The 22482-nt window shown below is 55.5% G+C and overlaps 1 protein-coding gene across 1 annotated transcript; it reads right to left on the bottom strand.

Moving 5' to 3' along the window:
- Positions 1-5276: 5276 nt before the first annotated feature.
- Positions 5277-21147, bottom strand: KCNN4 (potassium calcium-activated channel subfamily N member 4). The gene is made up of 9 exons (XM_043598692.1): positions 17541-21147; positions 14355-14450; positions 12698-13125; positions 10778-10913; positions 8491-8601; positions 8197-8315; positions 7789-7858; positions 6277-6444; positions 5277-5865 (listed from the first exon to the last, which is right to left on the bottom strand). Exons 1-8 carry the CDS (start codon positions 17697-17699, stop codon positions 6280-6282), a joined length of 1284 nt encoding a protein of 427 aa, XP_043454627.1. The 5' UTR covers positions 17700-21147; the 3' UTR covers positions 5277-5865; positions 6277-6279.
- Between the last annotated feature and the right edge of the window lie 1335 nt (positions 21148-22482).

Below are 22482 nucleotides of genomic sequence, written 5' to 3'. Positions count from 1 at the left end.
CAGCTGCCAGGCATGGCTGTAGGCTGGAGATCCTACAGGGAAATAGGCCAGAGCACTTGCCCTCTAGGAGCAGATATTCCAGTGAAGCAGATGATGTCAGGTAAAAGATGAGTGGAAGGATAAGTCAAGATAAGGAGATTTTGAGTGACGGAGGTCAGAGGTGGTCAGGGAAGGCTCTCTGAGGAGATGACATTTGAGCAGAGGCCTGAACAAAGTTAAGGAACTGAACTGTATGAAGATGCTGAAAAGCCGTGGAAAGACCTGAGGAAGAACCGGAGTGGAGCTGGTGTTCGAAGACTGTCAAGGTGACCAGAGTGGCTGGAGCAGAGCGAGGGGAAGAGAGAAAGCATTATTTAGGAATGAAGCTATCGAGAGGGGCCAGGTTACGTAGGGTCTTGTAGGCCACGGGAAGGGCTTTGGAAGTTACTTGCCGGGTGTAACCGGAAGCCGTTGGAGAGCTGTGAGCAAGGACCGGCATGTTGAGATGTGTGTTTTATAAACATCTCTATGGTGAACACCCTGAATTTATGACTGTGGTTGCTTGTGGGGGTGAAGGTTCTAGACAGATACGGAACAGAGCTGTGAGGACGAGTGTTGAAGACTTCTGCTTTTTTGAGCAATGTGACTGTTGTCTGTGCACAGAAAAGTTAAAGTATTAAAGCAGCGCCAGTTGCTGTGAAGAGAATGGCCTGCAGCTGGGCAGGCGTGGACACAGGTGATGAGGAAGCCCATGTCCCTGCCTGGATGGGAGATGATGGTGACTCAGAAAGAGGGTTGTGTGAGAGGAACCATGAATCAGGGATGACTTAAAAGTTATCCTAGGGGCGCCTGGGTGGCTCAGTCGGTTAAGCGGCCGACTTCGGCTCAGGCCATGATCTAGCGGTCCGTGAGTTCAAGCCCCGCGTCGGGCTCTGTGCTGACAGCTCGGATCCTGGAGCCTGTTTCCGATTCTGTGTCTCCCTCTCTCTGACCCTCCCCCGTTCATGCTCTGTCTCTCTCTGTCTCAAAAATAAATAAACGTTAAAAAAAAAAAAATTTATAAAAAAAAAGTTACCCTAAAGGTTTTGGGCTTGACCAACTGGATGAAGGGTGATGCTTTTTCACGAAGATGTGGAGGAGTCCTCTTCGTGGGAAATCGACAAGCTTTGAACCTGCTGACTCTGAGATGCTCGCTGGACATCGAGTAAGGGCCGGCAGTTAGGAGAGAAGCCAGGGTTGTAGACTGAAAATTTTTTCCTGACTTTTCATTGTGAAATTTTATTTTATTTATTTTCAATTTTTTAAAATGTTTTATTATTTGAGAGAGAGAGAGAGAGTGAGTGGGGGGAGTGGGCAGAGAGAGAGGGAGACACAGAAACTGGAGGAGGCTCCGAGCTGTCAGCACAGAGCCTGACTCTGTGGGGCTCAAACTCATGAACCATGAGATCTGACCTGAGCGGAAGTCAAACGCTTAACTGCCTGAGTCACCCAGGTGCCCCTCGGGCGTTTTTAAGGTGGGAGAAACTCTGGCAGGTTTGTTTGCCATCAGGAGCGCTAGAGGGAAAATGGACATGGAGACTTAGGAACCTGTCCTCAAGCAGGTAATGGGGGTGGTGCTGACAGTGTACAGGGGAGAGACGGATTGGTCTTGAATCAAAGAGGGGCCAGCTCTTCCTGGTAAAAGAAAGTCATACCATCTGACATTCCCTCTGGATTGTGAAAACCGCTCTTGTTCCTTCTGTGTTGGCAGTTACTGTGCACAGCATAAAAGCTCAAACAAGGTCTTTGGACTGCAGTCTGGCATTGATGTAAATGGTAGGGCTTCCTTTACGAACCATAATGAAGAACTGGACAGATGGTCGTGATGTTTGTTCTAAGTGGCTGGGGCCAGAGGGAGAGGACGGTGGTGGGCAGTTACAGCAAGGGATGCTGGGGAAGGATGGGGAGCCCCCTGGCAGGAGCAGCTGTGACACTGCGATTTATAATAATCTATGTGGTCTTTGCTCCTTTTCTGGCTCATAGCACCTAAAACCCTTGGCATTTTGTGCGGTGAGAGCAGAGGTGTCTTTTGTTATGTTAACGAGGTGGCTTTTGGAAAACACCTAGGTAACCTAAAGCTGGGGGCTTGTTGCCAGGGCCCCAACCTTGTAGAGGTTGAAATAGTCGGTCTGACCCTTAGCCTTCTGGAAAGGGAGAAGGGGTGGTTGGAGCTTGAATCAATCGCCAGTGGCCAATGATTTAATCAGTACTGACTTTGTAATGAAGCCTCCATCAAAACCCAAAAGGACCAAAAAAAAAAAAAACCCCAAAAACCCAAAAACCAAAACCCAAAAGGACAGGGTTGAGAGAACTTCCAGGTTTTAGGGCATGTGAAGATTTGGGGAGAGTGGGGCTCCTGGAGAAGGCATGGTAGCTCCCACCCTTCCCCATACCTTGCCTGTGTGTCTCATCCATCTTCCTGTTCCTGAGTGTTATTCTGGTTTATAATAATTACTGATTTACAATAACCGGGAATCCAGTAAGTAAAATGTTTTTCTTGGAGTTCTGTGAGCTGCTATAGCAGATGACTTGAACTCAAGGGGGTGTTTGTTGGAACCTGTGCTCTGTAGCTGATTGGTCCAGAAGAACAGATGATAACCTGGACTTGCCACTGGCTTCTGAAGGTTTTGCGGGGGTGGGGGGTGCGGTCTTGTAGGACTGAGCTCTTAATCTCTGGAATCTGATGCTGTCTCCAGGAAGACAGTGTCAGAATTGAGTTGAAATATAGGACATCCAGCTGGTGTCTGAGAATTGCTTGGTGGGGGTGGGGGGGAACCCACAGACTGGAATTGGGTGTGGGGTCATTAGCAGCCAGGGTGGGGTGGGAGGAGGCTGAAGGGGGTTGTGGAGCCTGAAGAGCCCCCAAGGTGAGGCCTGTGGGTGTATTAACACAGTGGAACACTATTCTGCAATGAAAAAGAGTGAGCGGCATGGATGGATCTCATAGCCACCGTGCAGACTCTAAGAAATCGGTCCACACTAGCATGTAGAGCAGGGCTGCTTTCAAAGTTGGGCAAAAGAGGTCAGGACAGTGGTTACTGGGGATGGAGTTGGGTATTGGCCGGGAGGAATATGAGAACCTTTAGAGGGCTGGAAACTTCTAGCTTGATCTGAGTGGTGGCTGCTCCGGTGAATAAATTGGTAAAAATTCAATGAGACTGCATTTAAAATGTGTGTGTTTTAAAAAAATAAAATAAAATATGTGTGATTTACGTAAAATGGATTTCCATAAAAGAAGAAATGAGCCGAGCCAAAAAGCTAGACTTTGACAGAAGGGCAGGTGGGAGCCACAGAAGTTTGAGCCAGGGCTAGGTCCAGGGATGTGTGAATGTTGGGAGAGTCCTCAGGGTCCCGGGATGCATGGAAGGAGAGAGGCCAGAATCTGCCTCAGCCTCAGCTCCTGACTGGCTTTCTAACTGCCACCCCTCTCTGGGCCCTCTTTTCCCCAACCAGGCCTCTCATGGGAGTGGAGGTAAAACAGGAGAGAAGTCCAGAGCATGTGAGACTGAGCTCTCTGGGGACAGACATCTGATTCGTGCCTGCGGCCCTACTAGCCCTTGATAGAAGTGCAGATTTTGTGAGGGGGAGTGCAGAAGCTGCCGGAAGGGGGGTCTCAGGACCCATGCCCCACATTGGGAAATGGGTGAAAGTAGCGGGGCAAATCCAAGATACTTGAGAACGGGATCGCTCACGTGTCCTCTTGGTTTCTTAGTGAAAAGCCACTTCTAACCAGTTCCTGCCTTGTCACAGTGAAAACCACCTTAGCTGGAGGTGAGGAATTTGGGCCCCCCAGGCATTCAGGGTTTTCATTCAGTGATACTCACTGAGGCCCTGCATGTGCCAGCCCTTGACATTGAAGACACAGTAGAGAACAGAAATGAAAATACGGTATTAATCATCCCTGGGCTTCTCAATGGGCCCGTTGGCTAAGTGCTGGGGCTCTGGAGCCAGGCTCCCTGGGTCAGAGCCCAGCTCCCCCTTCTCTACTGTGGCTTTGGGCAGGTTTCTTAAATCTCTCTCTGCCTCAGTTACTTTTTATGTAAAACAGGACCACACAATACCCACTTTGCCTCCTTTTTAGAGATTTTGTGCGGTCGTTTGGCAGGGGATCTGGCTGTAACACTGCAAGGAGGGCTTCCTGCAGGGGAGGGTGTTGGAGATGTCTTCATCCAGTTCCTGTCTCCTATACTGCCAAGTGGGCTGGCGTCCAGAGGAAGGGCAATTCGTGGCAGTGGGTGGTGCAAGCCCCAGTTTAGCTCCCGGAGCCGAGGGATGAGGCTAACCATGGCTTTGCAGGGAAATCCGAAGATAGCTCAGCAGAGAAGTATGACTCCCAGCCGGGCTTCCCCGCAGAGTGAAGGAAGCGAGGGTGAATCAGCCTCTCAAAGTGGAATGGAGCCGTTGAGGGAAGTGATGGGAAGTGAAACCTCCAAGAGGTCCAAGGCCACTCGGCCTCTGACTCACCTCAGGCAGGGCAGAGGGAGGGCTCAGCCACAGGGCAGGGCAAACTGGGTGTGAATCTAGGCCCTGCGGCCAGACCTCCAGCCTCTAGACGTGGCCCTTCCTGCAACCTCAGTTTCTGTATCTCTACAACGGGGTGGGAAGGGTTTGGTCGAGGTGATTTACAGGAGGGAAGCACACAGTAGGGCCTCCAGAACTGCTAGCCCCTCCCCCTTTCCTGTCTGAGTCTTAAGCAGATAATGAAATGAGTATGTTGGGATAGTTTGGGGTTCTTGTTAGTCTCCTGACGGGTGAGTCGTCATCTAGGTCCTGGCGAGATGAGTAGGGGAGGGAGGGCGGCAGGAGAAAGAAAAAGAGCAGCCATGCACCACATCTGAAAATCAATAGCGAAAATAAAAATGATGAACTGTCTCTCGTGTATCTGGTTCTTACTAAATGCCTGCCCGTCTGTGCCAGTCCCTGTTTTCATCTTCACAGCAGTTCCGTGGGAAGGTGGACCCATTCTAGAAGTGAGGTAAAATGTTCAGAGAGGTGAAGCCACTTGCCCAAAGTCACACAGGTAGTGGATGGCAGAGCTAGGCTTTGGACCCTGAACCAAATCCTGGAATTGAAGCCTTTGCTCTTAGCCTCAGATCTGTGGGGGTGGGGGTTATTGAGGACCCACAGACCTGGGAGGGCACTTAGAGGAGGGGTCTGTTGTATAGACAGGGAAACTAAGGTTCAGGCCAGACGGGCCTTCCACTGGATGATCTGCCTGTTGGGAATGTACATATGTTCAGAAAGAAACAGCAACTTCGTCTGGCTTTAACATTTATTACAAAGTTAAGAGCAGAGACTGGTGAGTTGTGCCCCCCACCCGCCTTCTCCCCACCAGATACTCTGCAGCTCTGGAAAACTGTGTTCTCCTTGCTCTCCCGCCAGAGGGCGCTGCTTCTTCTCAGCCTCAGGCCTGGTTCCTTCAGCTCCCTTATCCAGCGGTAACTGAGGCATCCCAGGATCCTGGACTCTGGGCCCCCCCCCACCCCTGGTCCCCTCCTCCTCTGGGACCCAGAAGTCTCACCCCCCCAGGCACCTCCCCTTCTAACTGAAAGCTGGAGGTCACCCGTAGCAGCATAGTGAGGATGTTTTATCGAGGGTATGTAGGGTAGTAGTGACCATTTTCCCGTCGGGGGCAGGGAGTGGGCGTGTGTGTGTGTGGCCACGGCCCTTCTCCTTGAGCCAGTGTCTCCTCCAGCAGCCATCTGTGAGTGAGCCCATCCAAAGGTGGAGCCCCCTTCGGTCCTTGCACTTGAGGTGCTTTATTCGTAGGGCTGGGTCAGGAGTAGCAGGGACAATGTCCTTGACCTCAATCCTGGGGAAAGTAGCTTGGTTCTTCCTCCATGGGTCCTGGGGAGACAAATAGAGACATGGCTAGACAGGCAGGCCAGAAGCCAGAGGGAGAGCAACAGCAGGGACACTGAGGTGGAGACAGAAACCAGTGGACAGAGGAGGAAGGAAGAGGGTGGGTGTACCTGCCACCAAGAGACTGGGCATTTGCACAGAGACTGAGAGCATGCCCAGAGACAGGCAGGCAGACCAAGCAAAGAAAGAGGGAGAAGATATTGAGGGTCAGCAAAGAGAAGGGCTATCTCCTTCCTTTCCTGCTAGTCCAGCCCCAAACTTGAGTCCTGTCTTCCAAACAGCAGAAGAGAAAGGGTAGCCTTGTCCCCAAGACCATCCCCTGCCCCTTAGCCCCATGGGGCGCTATCCACAGGCACCATTTCTCCAGGATGTTCTGCCTGAGTCCAGCCCTCTCACCAGCTACGTGGCCTCCTGGCTTGGTTCTGGAAGCTGCTGCGGCCCCAGGGCATTGCTAAGCAGCTCGGTCAGGGTGTCCAGCTTCCGGGCCAGTGCATCCATCCGCTTCTCCAGGGCCTGATGGGAGCTGCTCAGACCCAGCTGCAGGTCACACAGGATCATGTGCATCTGGGCAGAGCGGGTCAGAGGTATCAGTGGGTGAGGTAGACTTCCCCTTATCCCAGCTGCTTGGCTCAGTGCTTTCCCTACATGGTTTAAAACGCTCCTTAAAAGCGCGAGGAGGGGTGCCTGGGTGGCTTGGTCGGTTAAGCATCCGACTTCAGCTCAGGTCATGATCTCGCAGTCCGTGAGTTGGAGCCCCGCATCGGGCTCTGTGCTGACAGCTCAGAGCCTGGAGCCTGTTTCAGATTCTGTGTCTCCCTCTCTCTGTGACCCTCCCCCGTTCATGCTCTGTCTCTCTCTGTCTCAAAAATAAATAAACGTTTAAAAAAAAAAAAAAAACGCGAGGAGTGTGAATTCTGTTCCCATTTTTACAGCTATGTAAACAGGCCTAGAGTAGTTAAAATGACATGCCCAAGGCAGCACCTAGAATAAGGCTTAGTACGTAGAAGGTAGGTGCTCACTAAACATTTGTGGAATTGATGAATGGCTTCAGAATGCACGTAGCCCTTTCATTACCTTCTCAGATGAGGATTCACAGCTTCATCCTTGAGGGTGTGTGAACTTTCTATGAGAATTCTTGAATTCTATGTTTTTTGGCTGGATAGTCTTCAGAAATTATGACCTGCCAATTCTGGTAGATCTAGGCCACCACCTCCTCCCTGAGACCTGCCATGCAGTTTAGGGGCCTGCATCTGTGACTGTGTTTACCATGGCATTGGCACCAAGGGTCACTGTTTGAATTGTCTCGGGCTAATGAGAAAAAGCAAAGGCCACCGGATAAGCAAAAGGCGCTGTGAGCCAAGCCAAGGGATGTGACATCACCACCCCAATCACTGGCCGAATCAAGTGGCCCCAGCAGAAGAATGGCAAGTGGAGTCTGCCTTGGCCAGGCCAGCGTGCCCAGGGCAGAAGCACCCGTGGCCCTGGGCCCCTCTTTACAATCACAGCAGAGACTGACTTCCTTGGAATGATGGCATCGGTCTGTGTCCGTGTTAATTTGCATTTTATTGGTTTTGCCATTTATGTTTGAATTTGGCTCGTATGTTTGCTTTGGTTTTATTGTTGTCTAAGAGAGTTAGAAGGAATGTTATCTGTCCACATGTAACACGACAATAAAAATGATTTAAAACTAAATGCTGGAGTTCTTACACGATTTAAGTTTAAAAGGGATCTGTCCCCTACATGAGTTTAAGAAACTACTGAATCATTCATTCAACCACAAACCTTTGTCAAGTGCGTGTGTGTGCCAGACCCCTGCCAGTGTTCTGTATGCCGGGACCAGATTTCCCTACCAGTGCCGTGGCCCCGAACTCCCTTTTCTTCCAGACCCCTCCCACCGGGCCCCGGTACCTTGGAGATGTCCACCATGGAGTTCACTTGCTCCCGGAGCTTTCTGTGTTTCAGCCGCACCTGGCGGAACCTGTGGGAAGAGGTGCGAGGTTAGAAGTGACCCTTGCTCAGGGATGGATAAGGGGCGAAGAGACTCACAGAGACACGGAGCAGTGGGGAAGGGTTTCCAGAGAGCTGCACCCGTGAGCCCATCTTCCAGGTACAGACCCAGGTATCCTGCCCCACACGTGGAGTGGCACGGACCCACAGACACTGAGACGTGCAAGATGAATCATCAGAGTCACTGTGAGGTCTAGGTGGACATCTGTTCGGTGAGACCGCACATGGGTGTCCTGACCCGGGCACGCACTCACGCTCGCTCACACACACTATGCAGAATGGAGGAGATGTGCACAGAGAGGCCCTCACCTGTTGATGGCAGCCAGCAGCCTGCGCTGGTGCCTTCGGGCAGCTCCACGCTCCTTCCTCCGTGTGTGTTTATAGAACATCCAGGCCTCTTGCAGCACTCGGGCAGCTGATTCCTTCATCTGAGGGTGGGCACAGTGTCAGCAGAGACACCCCTAGGGCTCTGGGAAAGGGGCTGGGGCCTGGACTCCCTGGTCTGAGGGAAGGGAGGGTTGGAGGCTGGGGCAGGAGGGGATGGGTGGGGACTCCTGGGTCTGAGGGAGGCGTGTGCTGTGGGTGCCATGTGCCCATCCTCACCTCTTTGGCATATTGGATGTCCATCATGAAGTTGTGCACGTGCTTCTCTGCTTTATTAAACTCCAGCTTCCGGGCCACCACGGCCACCAGCAGGGCTGTGCAGCAGACCCCCTGTGGGCACAGCAGACGCGATGACAGGAGGCCTCTGGGGCTCCTGTGCCACCAAACTCTCTCCTTGAACCCTCACAACAGCCACAGAAGGCAGGCAAGGCCACCCCTAGTTGACAGACGAGCAGGCCCAGGGAGAACCACAGTTCCACAGCTGTGAGGGATAGAGCTAGGATCACAAGTCACATGTCTGAGTCCCACTCATGTGTAGCATTCATACCACCAGAACATCCTCTTTCGTTAAGGGCGTGATTGGAGAAGGAGAGATTCTGGGCGAGGGGCAGTCCCCACCACTGCCTCCCCATTGCTCTCACCCAGTTGGCAATCAGATCACTGAGGTTATCCCTCAACCTCCTCCAACCCCTGTAGCTCCTGCCCACTCCTGGCCACGTCCCTTCCCTCCTGGACCATCTCCAGCCTCCCCTCTCCTGACCTTGACCTCAGGGAGATCTAACAATTATGACCCTGCCCCCTTACCCTAATCTAGGCTCCCCCTGCCCCAAACTTCTTAGCCTGGCTTTCAGAGCCTTCCAAGTTCTAGGCTTTGCCTCCAGACAACTCAGCCTGGCCTCATTGTGCCTCAGCTGCCTGACCGCTTTGGTCCGTAAGCTTCTCCCTTCTCCCAAGGCCTCTGACCCATCAGCTGCTCAGTGGCACCTGCTGCGCTTCCTTACAATAAATTTTCTTCTGGAGCCTTCCTCTTCCCCAAGCTGTATCTCAGCTCACAAAACCTCTGAACAATTTACTTGTTGCAAACATCGGTTCCCCGACTGCTTGTGTTCAAAGCCCAGCTCTGAGCATGTTCCTTGATCTCTCAGTGTCTCACTTTCTTCCTGTGAAATAGGCACGCCCTCACAGTATGACCCTGTGGATTCCTTAAGTTAACACCTGGAAAGTGTTCAGAGCAGAGACTGGCACAGAGTATGTGCTCAGTAAAGTTGGCTATGATTATTCCATTATGCTGGGGAACCTCTCAGCCAGGAGTTGGGCTGTGAGCTCTAGTGCAAATTGCCTGATCTTTCTAGGTCTCTCCTTGACCAAGGTTTCTCCTTGTGTCGAATGAGGGAGGAGGTCCCAGGCAGCCCTGAGGGTTCCTGACCTTTTGGGAGTGTTCCCTTGGTTGAACCTCTACCCCTCTTTGCTGGTCCCAAAGACTCACCCCTGGGGAGGGGATCACACTTAACTATCACCCCATCCATCACCAGTGGGCCCAGGGCTTGGAGATGCAGCATGTCCTTTCTGGGACAACATCAGGGCTGGGGGCTGGCAGCCCGAGTCCCTGAGTGTGGGAGGAGCCATATCTCATGAGGAGGTGAAGGCCAAGGCCTTGAGTGTTGGGTCCTGGATGGGGCTAGGGACCAGGTGGGGGGAACTAGATGCCTGGGTCTATGAAAGAAAGCTGGTAGATGTCAGGATTCAGGAGGAGGCTAGCTCTGGGGACACTTTGCCTCATCCTTGAGAACAGAGGAGCTAGGGTGGGGACAGCTGGATGCTTAGGACTAGTTAACAAATAACAGCCCTCTCACCCCCACCCCCTAACCCATATACTGAACGTTTCCTATGTGCTCGGTGCTGTCTGGCACCCTTTATGTGGTTTAATTAATTTAATCTCGGGAACCCCATGAGGAATATGCTAATATCAACATGTTCATTTTATAGATGAAGAAACCAGGAGATTATAAGGCTTGATCCCTGCTTTGAAGTGGCAGAAACAGGATTTGAATCCAGGCAGCCTGACCCTACAGGCATGCTTTTGATGAATCTATAGCCTTAATGGAGGCTGGAGACTGGGTTCCTGAATCCTGGAGGAGCCTAGCACTGGGAAATCAGGTGTCTGTGTCCTAGACAGTTAGTTGAGAGGGTAGGGGTGTGAGGGGCAGGGTGTCTGAGCCTTCATGAGGCTCAGGGCTGGATTCCTGGATTCCGGAAGGAAATAGGGCTGGGAAGTCAGGGGCCTATTTTCTTGAGGACGGTGAAGCCTAGGGTCCTAGGTTCCAAAGAGAGCAAGGACTTATGGGATGGATTCCTGCATTTTGTAAGGAAATGGGGCAGTGGGTGTCCAGACACCCAAGTTTCTTGGGAGTGTCCTTGAATGCCTTTGTTGGCTCCATGATTTCCTGGGGCCCAGAGGATGAGCAATTTGGGACAGGGGTAGGGTCCCTGAGGAGGCTATACTCACCATGACTCCAGTGCAGAGGCAGACAATCTTGCCCCACATGGTGCCTGGCACCACGTCCCCATAGCCAATGGTCAGGAATGTGATGGGGATCAGCCACAGTGTGTCCGAAAGGTGTCCGGTGGCATTGACAGCCTGCCTGTGGGGAAAGAGGAGTTAGTTCTGAAACCTCACCCCAGGGGTTTCCATGATGTCTGATACTCTCCTTCCTAACACACCTACCGTCCCCAGAAACAGAGAAAAAGTCAGTAAGTTCTGGGCTTTGGAGAGCCTGCCCGGCTTCCTCTCTGCTGTGTGAGCTGGGCAAGAGAGGCTCAGCCACTCTGGGCTATGGAGTTTGAACCTGGATCCAACCAATTCCAAAGCCTGTTTGGTTTTAGCTAGGTTACCAGTACTGCTGCTTTCAGAGTGTATTGTTGGAGGGTTGAGAGGGGGCAGAAACCCAGCCCAAAGTCCACTTGTCCACCCTGACAGTGATCCCATCTACCCGGAGGAAGGGGAGCCTTTTTCTTAATAAAAAAAAAAAAAAAAAATTACATACCTATATCTATCTATCTATATATTTATGGTAATCTACACCAATGTGGGGCTCAAACAACCCCAAGATCAAGAGTCTCATGCTCCACCTATAGAGCCAGCCAGGCACCCCAGGGGCCCCTTTTTCTCATTTCTACAAAGATGTTGTATGGCCTATGGGTGCCCCATCAAGACTAAAAAGGCAGGACCCTGTCCTCCCTTCCCCTCACTTCACGGAAGGAGACATTTAGTTCCAGCCATGGAAGGGATTGAAGATCCTGATTTGTCTAACTCAAGCCCACAGACCCCTTGCATCGGGGTCAGCAGGGAAAGCTTCATTCATGATGCCCCTAGACCCATCACAGCCACTACTCTCTGGAGGCAGGGACTGAATTTACACTGTTAATTCCCACTCCCTTCATCCAGAAGGACATTCAGGTTTGAGGACCTCTGTCTTGGGATTTAGAAATTTGACCCCCTCCCACCCTCCCATTTTTCAAATGAGAAACATGGTGGGAGGAAAACAGATTCTGCAAGATGAAGGAGTTGAAAATCATGAAAGATTAGAATTGCTGGGGAGACTTGAACGATGGTGGGATTTGACACCCATTTTACAGATGAAGGAACAGAGGGTCAGAGAGGAAGGATCTAAAGCCAGTGCTTGTCATTCCCTGCCTCTTTTCAAGAATCCTTTGCCAGAGGTACTGAACCAGAGGTTCCCAAACTTGAGCAGGGATCAGAGTCACCTGTTAAAACAGATTGCTTGGCCCCACCCACCAGAGTTTTAATTTGGTAGGTCTGGGTAGGGCTTGAGAATTTGGATTTGCAGCAAGTTCCCAGGTGATGCTGCTGGTCCGGGAACCACACTTTAAGAAACACCGACTAAGATTACCTTCCGCTTTCTTTATCTGTCAGAGAGAGAAACTGAGGCTCTGAAAGGCTACAGGCCCAGCATCCAGTCTGTCCAGCAGGCAGCCTGGAATCCTGTATCCATTCCCGGCAGGGAATTTCCTTCCAGAGCAGCCCCAAATCACCCCCTGTCCCAGGATCACAGGGAGTGCCCACAGAGCATCTCTGTGCTAATTCGGAAAAGGTGTCACTGACCTCCAACCGGGCAGTTGCAACCCTTGGCCAGGCGCCAGAGACTCAATAGATGCCTGGAAACCTGAGACAGGGCAGGTGTGGGAGTGGGAAGGGAAGGGCTTGCTAGGGCCTGTGTGTGTCTGGGGAGACTGGAGGTGGTCAGTTGGTTCCTCTCACCCCAGTGGATGAGTGTGGACGAACAGCTTTCTCCTCCGCTTTGCCCCCAAGGGGCCCAAGTTGTACCGCCATCCAGGGAAGCTGTGGCTGTAAGCGGCTCCCTCTGATGCTCCAGGTACCCCGACCCTCCACCACCAGTACCCTCACCTCTCGGCCACCGACAGCACCCAGGCGGTGGTGAGCCAGAGGCCAAGCGTGAGGCAGAGCAGCAGGCGACCGGGGTGCGTGTTCATGTACAGCTTGGCCACGAACCAGTGGCGGAAGCGGACCTGGTTGAGGGCGCCGATGCTGCGGTAGGACGCGTTGAGCAAGACGCCGCTGCGCAGGAGGACGGCGCGGGGCACCAGGTAGAGGCGCAGCAGCATGGCCAGCGACAGCAGCGCCTCCCCCTCATCCAGGAAGCCCGGCCAGGACTGCGTCGCCGCGGACCGGGACCCTAAACCCTGAGCGCACCGCGGACCCCGCACCGGCGCTGGGTGCAGAGCGCACACGGCCAGCTCCAGCACGATCTGCGCCGCCTGCCGCCCGGTCAGCGCCACGCGCCAGTCCCGGAGCCCGTTGTCGGTCATGAACAACTGCGGGGAGGGGACAGAGTGGGGAGGCAGGGGGTCACACGAAGGTCAAGAGGCCGCCTGCCTGTCTGCGTCTGCCTGCGTCCGAAGATAAGGGGGACGCGCCCACGGGGGCGGGGCCCTGGGTGTGGGGGAGGCGGGGAGGGAGGCAACACAGGTCGGGCAGGTGGGACTGGGGACGGTGGGGAAGGAGTGGGACAGGATCTGAGGAGGGCGTCTCTGCACCTTTTCCCACCCCCACCCCCAGTTTCAGGCCACTTCCAGAACTTTCTGTGTGCCCCACATTGTTCTATGTATGGAAGATACAGGTGAGGAAAACAGAAACCCCTGCCTCCCTGGAGCTTCCAGTTCACATCCACGGAGCCCTCTCCACCTCCTGCTTCTGGGGACACGGGTAGTAACTAACTGTAAACCGCACACCATTAGCAATGGCTATAGGTGACATTTTATAGGGTACTTTGGACGTGCCAGGCACTACTCTCTCTCCTTTCCATGTTATGACTCAGGGAATGCTGACAACACAGTGAGATTGAAAGCATTATGAGGCCCATTTTACAGATGCAGAAACTGAGGCCCAGCACACTGAGCTATAAATCGAGGCCATTTCACCTTTTGAATGACTGCTGTTAATGATAATACGTACTTTTTACTGAGTGGGCATCACAGGGGGAATTATTACATATGGCCAATAACCCCCATTTTATAGGGTAAAGGGGGAAGGAATAGAGGCAACAGGATCCTGGGATGTGGGGGGTGGGATGAGGGGAGAGGGGTGGAGAGTTGAGTGTCTGGATGAGATATGAGATGGGAGGGGGGCGAAGGGTGGAAAGATACCCCACCCACCCCCCACCAGGTCTAGAGGGTAATTGTCAGAGAGGTGGGGAGCTCAGGAGTAGGGGGGGACCTTCAGGCACAAAGCCTGGAATGGTGGGGCCTCAAGGATGGAGGACAGAGATCTGGGGGGGCTGGGCCTGGAGTGGGGGTGCCTGGGGGTGAGAGTTCTCAACACCCCAGGGCTGCAAATGGAGCACGGGACTGGGTTGCTCCAGGAGGCTCTGTCTGTCTGTCTGTGGTTATTCTCATCTCGGTGGGTGAGGCTGTGGACAAATCTTAGGGTGGAGAAACCTCATTACTCAGACCAGGAGGAGGAGTGTGGAAAGTGTGAGCCGACAGGGTGTGGTGGGGGCTGGGGGGGAGCAAGGAAGGGGCCCCCGGGGTGGGGCCCGCCCTACCTGGACCTCTTTGGCGTGAAATACCACGATAAGACAAAGAAGCAAGAAGGTGGAAATGCTGATCATGCATTTAACCAGGAACAGGTAGAGCGCCCACTGTTGGGAGGGATAGAAAATGGGGTAAGATTCCAGGCCCCCTCTACCTTCCTCCCCAATGCCATCCCTTCTCAGTTCCCAATTTCCTGGCCTCCTCCGCCCATCCCCCTGCCTGTCTCCCCCCGACCCCATCCCCCCCTCCCCCCACCAAAACCTGGTTCTACCTGATATCTCAGTTTGGGGGAACTCTCAAAACCATCATAGGGTCCCCAGGGAGAGTGTCCTTTTCCTTCCCAGCCCGACAGCGTCCTCTTCAGACACTCTCCTAGGACCCACACCTGAGGGGGGACCTTGCAATCCCTTTTAAATTCCCCCAACCCCTTCCCCATCAAAACACTATTCCTCAAGTGTGGGGTGGGGGGTGGGTCTAGAAACACACACCTGGCCTTTAGGAAGTTCCCCCCCTCTTCCCTTCTCACACAGCTGGTCCTGCCCTAGAAAGCAACCTGCCCTAGAAGGTTCTACCGTCTTCTCGGTTCCCCCAAGGAGCCTAGGGATTCTTTCTCAATACCCAAGGGGTAAATGGCACCCCCTTCCATCCAGGGCACTGGGTCCCCGAGACCCCAGCCCCAGCTCTGAGGAAGGCCACTGAGTCCTGTCCCCTGTGTCTCCTTCCCATTGCTCTCTCTCCTGGCTCTAAGCCCAGGGCAGATCTGGCCGGAAGCACATGGCCTCCAGAAACCACGGAGAGATTTTCTTTCCCCCCCCTCTCTTTGTGTGGCAATACCTTGGAGAGATCTAGAATTCTTGAAGGAGGGATTTAGGCAGGACTGGGATTGCTGGATACCATTGCAGGAGTGGGGAGGGGTCCCCACCTGAGGAGTGTTGTTAGTGAGGAGGGGACCACCCGGGGTTCCCACGCTGAGCTTAGCACCTACTTCCCCTCTCAGATGGCTGCTGGCTCCCCTGGGGCCAGGGCCCCACCTTCTGTGCAGGGGAAGAGGGCCAGTTTCCCGCCCCAGGGGGCCTGCCCCCCACCCCTCCCAGAACAATGGTGCTGTTGTTCCTAGCCCTCCCCTACCCCTTCATCCTGCTAAGTCTCCCTAATTCCCTTGTCTCTTTCTTCAGTGTGTCTCAGACTCCACTAGACACACCCCCTGCCCACACAGCACCCCACTTCTCTGGTGGCCCTCTCTACTTTGCCGGTTTCTCTTCCCCCAAATCCCTGACTCAGTCTCTGGGGATGCTTCTGCTTCTATCTCTATTTGTGTTTGAGGGCCTCTGTTTCTGCCAGGCTTTCCATCTCCCTGTGTGTAGCTCACTTGGGGAGCTCTCGCTGTCTCTCTGTGTGACTGTACTTCTGTCTCTCACTGCATCTCTGTCTCTGTCTCCTACCGCCTTTGTCTCTCTGTGTATCTCAGTCTCTTTGTGTCTCTGTCGCTCAGTGGCAGCCTCTCTGTGCCTCTCTCCGCCCCTCCCCCTGCTCATATCTCCATCTTGTTCTCTGCATCTGTTCTCCTCCAGCCCCTCCCCCCCCCCCCCCCCCCCCCCCCCCCCCCGCCGCAGGTGTCCGGGGGCCCTGCAAAATGAGCCCATAAGATTGAGATGGAGGTGGGGAGCAGGGATGGATGTTGTCAAGGCACAAGTGGAAAGGGGGCTGAGGAGGACCCTTAGGGCCACGTATCTGAACCCTCACCCCCAGTTTACAGATGGGGAGACTGAGGCTCAGAAAGCCACAGCACCTTCTCCAGAGTCCAACTGCCACAGGCAGCAGCCTGGCAGGCAGCAGAGGGAAGGAAGAAATGAGAGGTGAGAAGGTGGAGGGAGGGAGTGGGGTAGGAAAGACCCCCCTGTCCTTTCCCATCTGTGGAGCTCACGTCCTCACCTCCCCTGCTGGGCGGGGTGCTGAAGCGTGGGAGCGGCGGGTAGGCTCTGGCCATGCTTCCTGTTGGCATGGGCTTCGGTGGCCCCACCCCCTCTGTCCCCGCTGCCCTGGCCTCAGCTGCCCGGCCAGAGGAAGCCAGCCTGCTCTGACCCTGCATGTGGCTCCTGATCCCTTCGGAACTGCCCTCCTCCCCTGCCCCCAAATCCAAGCCTGAGCCCCCCTCCTCCAGGAATCCCCCAACCCGGTCCTCAAGTCAGTCCCCCCCAAGCCAGCCCAGTTCCACATCCCTTACCCCAGACAGTTCTCCAACCCCTCCTTTCCGGTTAAGCAATTCTGTTCTGTCCTCAATCCACGGATCCTGACCCCTGTCCTCCATCTGCCCCATCACTGCCCAGACCCGGGCTGGAATGCGCCCAGAGCCTGCTCAGACCTGTCCTGGCCCCACCTGTCCTTTTCCTTCCTACTCACACTATCCTCAGTCGGGCCCCCTTCCCACAAAGGCGCTCTAAGCCTCGTTCTTCAGACCCAGAAGCTTGGGCTCCCAGCCTCCTCCCCTGGGACCTACGAGTCCAGGCTTCTGCACACCTATCTCTCCACTATGTCTCAGACTAAACAGCAGGTAGACTGTGGGGAGGTTGGGAATGACGGACATGCGGAGGGGCCGGGGTGGTTTTCCGTTTCCCACCCCCACCCCAGCCACTTTCTTGGGCTCTCAGCCCTTTGCAGCCAAGGCACTAGGTAAAGGTTAGACTTTAGATAAGGACCAAGGAGCCGCCGCCTACTGGAAGAAGTTCGTTTTTCTCCCCACCCTCCCTTCACTGACCCTGAGGCTCTCTCTCCTCTAATGGGCTCTTGGGAGACTGGAGGATCTGGTCAGCCACCCCCTGGCCTCCAGGGGTCCTGGACCTCCAGCTGTCCAATTGCAAACCTTCAAATACTGAGACACTGTGACCCCTCTTCCTTCCTTTTGCAGAGAGAGCCCTGAGCATTTACCTCCCCTGGGCCCTAGGAGTCCGGCCCCCCAGCCCCCTCCTCCCTCACACCCAGGAGTCTGGGACTTCCCCTTCCTCCTCAGACCCAGAAGCACAGACCCCCTCACCCCTCCTCCCTCAGACTTCGGGCTCCAGACCCTCAGCGGCTCCTCTCTCAGACCCAGGGGTCCAGGTCTCCTAGCCCCTCCTCCTTCAGGCCCAGGAGTCTCTCCCCCCAGCCCCTCCTCCCTCAGCCCCCAGCCTCCCAGGACCCAGGATAAGAGTTCCACTCACCGGGCACCCTCCAAACCATAGCATCTCCGCGTGCAGCACCATGAGTCCGATGCCAGTTCCCGCCAGTGCCAGTGCCCAGCCAGCCAGCCACTTCTCCTGCTCCAGCAGCCGCTTTCGCCGCTGTAGGGCCCCCAGGCCCGGCACCAGCTCCCCGCCCATGGCCCCTGCGGTCTTGGGGCTCAGCCAGCTTCCTGCCCAGGGTCCCCCACCTCGCAGCACACAAAGGGCAGCCACTGTGGCTTGCAGGTCCTCAGCCTGCTCTGCTCCTCGCTCTGGGGCTCTTGCTTTGAGGCACGGAGGGAGTCTGTGCCCTCTGGGGGTGGTGACGGTTGGGCAGGGCGGGGAGGGGCTGGCGTGGCCCTTGGGCAGAGGGGAGGCTCCCCAACCTCCCTTCTCGGTCTAAGGAGGGACTGGGGTGTGTCTGGGGGCAGAGCAAGGAAGAGGCGTGCATCCACGTGGATAAAGACACATGCTTCTAGGACACAATAGGTTTTGTCACACACAACAGTCTGCGCTCTGTAATGCACACCTTCACTCAGCCACACCCAGACACCACAAGACGCGGGGTGATGAACCTTCACACACGGCATGGCCGGAGACGGAACCTAACACACATGGGCACACAACACAACCTACACCGAGTGACTCACAACTCCCGATGAGCTCTGAAACCCACAGCCACACCCAGACACCACACATGCGGTGTGACCCACGCCGGCACTCAGCGAGGCAGGCACTGCCCCGGGTCGCACGTGACCACCCAAATACTGTCCACACACAGGCACAAACATGACAATCAAAACGGACGCAACATTCTCCGACACAAATAGCCACACCCAGACCTCCGCACACGGTGCATGGCCACAGCTACATTAGCATAACACATACCAGTTTTCCCACAGACACACAGTATGTATTGACTCAGTGACAGCCAGATGCCACACTCAACACATCTATGTAAACAATGCGCTAGTAAGTGTCCCAAACATTCTACACCCGCGGAATGACACCCGACGTGTGCAGACACACCACGTTTAGGGACACACCTGTGGCTGTCCCCCAGCGCCAGCACAGAGAGAAATGCACACCGATCCACATCATAGCACCTGGCGACCCGGGCGCACAGGCTCAGAATGACTTGCAGCACAGACAGACTGACTGTGCCACACAGTATACCCCGGGGCACAATGCCATCCAGATGCGTAGTTAGAGCAACATAAATGGACCCACCGAGAGACCTACAGTCTCTATGTGCATTACAGCGACACATAGAAAAAGCCCCAAACAGCACGTGCCCAGAGTAAGACATCCTGCTCTATTTTGGCGCATCACGGAGGACAGAACCCAGAGCGGTGCCCCACGGGGGAGGGAGCCCCAGGCAGCTGGGGCACAGTCTCCCCGGACCACGACGCCTAAATGCAACACGCACAGAGTAGGGCACGCAGTATCTCCTCTGACTGACAAGCCACATCCGAACTACACCCCCACACGGCCCGGTGCATGATGCACTCCAACACACATGGCCACACCAACACACAAACACAACATACACAGAGTCCTACACGGACACAGAATGACACAAAGCACACCGACAAGGTATTTCCCGGCACCGTCTTTCACAAAACACCGTGCGTCGCAATAAAACAGCGGATGTGATCCACTGGCCCAGCCGACACCCGGGCGGGCAACGACAGCACGCACAACACCGGGGCGACGCCCTCCAGTGCAACAGAATACACAGCCACACAAACAGCACGCTCTGCGTGCGAGCACCCAGGCTGTGTTCATGGTGGGGAAAGGAGAGGCCCCCGCGATGGACACGCCTAGACATGACACACAGGGTCGCATCTCTGAATGACAGCTCACCACGACACACGCAAGCCCCATGACGAGACACAACGCATAGCGACGTTACAGAATGGCCCATGCGTGCAGAGTGATGCACGGTGACTCCTAGCGTGACCCACAATGCAGAACGCCACCACACGCAGCAGCACGGAGATAACACACGGACCTGGACGTGTGCATCTGGACACAGACGGGACCGTCCTCCGGCCACACGCGAGGAGACACTGGCACACTACCATGAGACACACGCCTTGCACACGCTGACCTCCGGGACACAGCCCGCCCCTGCAGGGATCTCGCAGACGGAACCCCTCTCCCTCCCATGTCATATGTCACGAAGAGACACGGCCCCACCAGCCACAGGGAATCGAGACACTCATGCACAAACACGTCCGGCGACACACGCAGCAATGCCAAACGGCACACACGGACACACCGGGTGGCAACAGCACAGCTCGTGCAGGTGCCATGCCTGCTCCAGGGCACACTTGTGATTCCCCCCTCGGGGTGCAACGCGGCAGGAGAGTGATGGGGACACCCCCGGGCACACCCACACACCACGCGCATGCCCGCGGGGAAAAAACACTGCCCCTGGGCACTCCTGAGGCTGCAGCCTGGGCGCCCCCCCACTCCCCCGCTAGCCGCCACCCTTGTGGCCCGGCCCGGGTCTCTCTGGCCTCTCGTCCTCCCTCTCTGGTTCCTAGGCCTCACCTCGGGCCCCTCCCTCAGCCTCTCCTGCTCTGGGAGCCTCCAGGTCCTGCCTTGCCTTGGTCTCTGCCTTTCCCTGTCTCTGTTGTTCTCTCCTCTATGCCTTCACCTCTGTGTCTTGTGGCTCTGTCTCAAGTCTAAGTGTCTCTGACTCTCTGTTCATTTGTCTGTTTCCATTTCTCTCTCTCTGGCTCTGTCTCTCGGCCTCTTCGTGCCCCTCGGGTGTTTCTTTCATTCTGTCTCCTGTCACTGTCTCTCTGTCTCCATCTCTGTCTGTGCTCTCTCTCCATGTCCCTGTCTCTTGCCGGCCCTAGGTCTCTCTGTCTCTGTCTGTGACTCAGTTTCTCTGTCTCACTGTCTCCCTGCCTCCAGACCTCCCTTTGGCTTTCTCTCTGTCTCTCTGTCTCTGGCCCTGCCTCTCTCTCTGGGCCTCTCCATGCTTGTCTCTGCCTCGGTTGGTCTCCTCTATCCACCAGCACAGCTGGGGGACAGCCTTGCCCTTTCTAGGTCCACCCAGGCCCACTCAGGGCCAAGAGGCCAGAGGCAGAGGCCGCGGCTGCCCGGGTCAGAGGCCATGGAAACGAGACCTCCAGCCCCGGCCCCTGCACAGCCGTGCCTCAGTGCAGACCTTAGTGAAAACTAATGGGGTAGGGGGAACAATCCAAGAGAGGGAGACAGATGGAGAGGGCAGAATTTGAAAAAAATCAAAGAGATGGAGAGAGGAGATGTGGCGGTGAGGGGAAAGCAGAAGCTGGGATCAAGACGTGGAAGTTAGAGCAGACAGAAGTTTTGTCTCCAAAGAGACCAACTCAGACAGAAAAACGGAGCAAAGGCTGGCCTCGGGAGAGGCCAGGGTGGGCAACAGTGAGGTCACAGTGGGAAAGGCACTTGCCTCCGAACGGAAGTTCTGGGATGTGGGGGTCAGTCGGTAGGACACACGGCTCCAGAGCCAGCTCCCTCCAGCCCAGGGAGGGGCTGAGCCGGGGGGTGGGGGTGACTCAGGGCCCCAGAGCTTCCTGTGACTCAGCCCTTGGTCCCAACCCTGAAGGGGGGAGTGGAGAGGGAGAGGGGTCTCTGTAAAAGAGAGGGAAGAGGAATACCAGAGGACCTCCCTGCCTAGGTTGCCCACCTCAGAGGAGGGGGTGGGGCTGCTGATTGGGACTTTGAGGGGAGGAGAGGTCTGGGGGCCTGGACTCCTGGGTCTGAGGGAGGAGGGGCTGGGGGCCTGGACTCCTGGGTCTGAGGGAGGCGGGGACTAGAGGCCTGGACTCCTGGGTCTGAAGGAGGCGGGGACTGGGGGTCTGGACTCCTGGGTCTGAGGGAGGAGGGGCTGGGGCCTGGAACCCTGGGTCTGAGGGAGGAGGGGGTGCAGGGCTGGAGTCTGGGTCTGAGGGAGGTGGGGACTAGAGGCCTGGACTCTAGTCCTGGAGTCTGGGTCTGAAGGAGGCGGGGTCTGGGGGTCTGGACTCCTGGGTCTGAGGAAGGAGCGGGTGCGGGGCTGGAGGCTGGGTCTGAGGGAGGAGGGGCTGGGGGCCTGGACTCCTGGGTCTGAGGGAGAAAGGGCTGGGGGCCTGGACCTCTGGGTCTGAGGGAGGAGGGGCTGGGGGCCTGGACTCCTGGGTCTGAGGGAGGAGGGGCTGGGGGCTGGACTTCTGGGTCTGGGGGGGAGGGGCTGGGGGCCTAGACTGGGGTGTGAGGGAGGAAGGGGTTGGATCATATACTCCTGGTCCAGGAAGGCTAGAAGAACTGATTCCAAAGTCCCTGGGACTTTTCCTTGGCCTTGTCCCAGCTGCCCCACCTTCGTCCCAGCCCCATCTCCGGGCCTGGAAAGGACCCAGGTGCCTTGGGGCCCAGCCGGAAGGGGCTAAGGACAAAGGGTTGTTTAACTGGGCAGGGTGGTGGAGGGGAGTGAAGAAGAGGGTGTCTCAGGCGGAAAGGTCACTCGTCGCCCCGGGCTTGTGCAGGGAAAGGCGGGGCCGGGCCGGGAGGAAGACATCCTTCAAGAAAGTCAGAGGCTTGCGGAGGCAAATCCTCCCCTGCTGTTCTTTTTGAACTAGGCGTTTGCAGGCTTCAGGGCATGAGATACCGCCACCTAGTGGTGTCTTTGGGAACTGCAGGCATCTACTTGTCCAGACTAGTTTCCAGTCAACATATATTGAACACCTACTGAGTGCCTCTAAGTGTTGAGGGTGAAGTAAAAACAAAGCAGACAAGGGGTGCCTGGGTGGCTCAGTTGGTTAAGCGTCCTGCTCTTGATATTGGTTCAAGTCATGATCTCACGGTTTGTGAGTTCGAGTCCCTCTTCCTTGCCTCGGGCTCTGAGGTGACTTGGGGAAATCTGCTCGGGATTCTCTCTCTTCTCTCTCTGCCCCTCCCCCCCCCCCCC

This window comes from Prionailurus bengalensis, chromosome E2 (genome assembly GCF_016509475.1).
Source record: "Prionailurus bengalensis isolate Pbe53 chromosome E2, Fcat_Pben_1.1_paternal_pri, whole genome shotgun sequence".
In the NCBI taxonomy this organism is placed as follows: Eukaryota; Metazoa; Chordata; class Mammalia; order Carnivora; family Felidae; genus Prionailurus; species Prionailurus bengalensis.
Note: the sequence above shows the minus strand (reverse complement) of the source record. Positions and strands in the feature narration are given on the sequence as shown.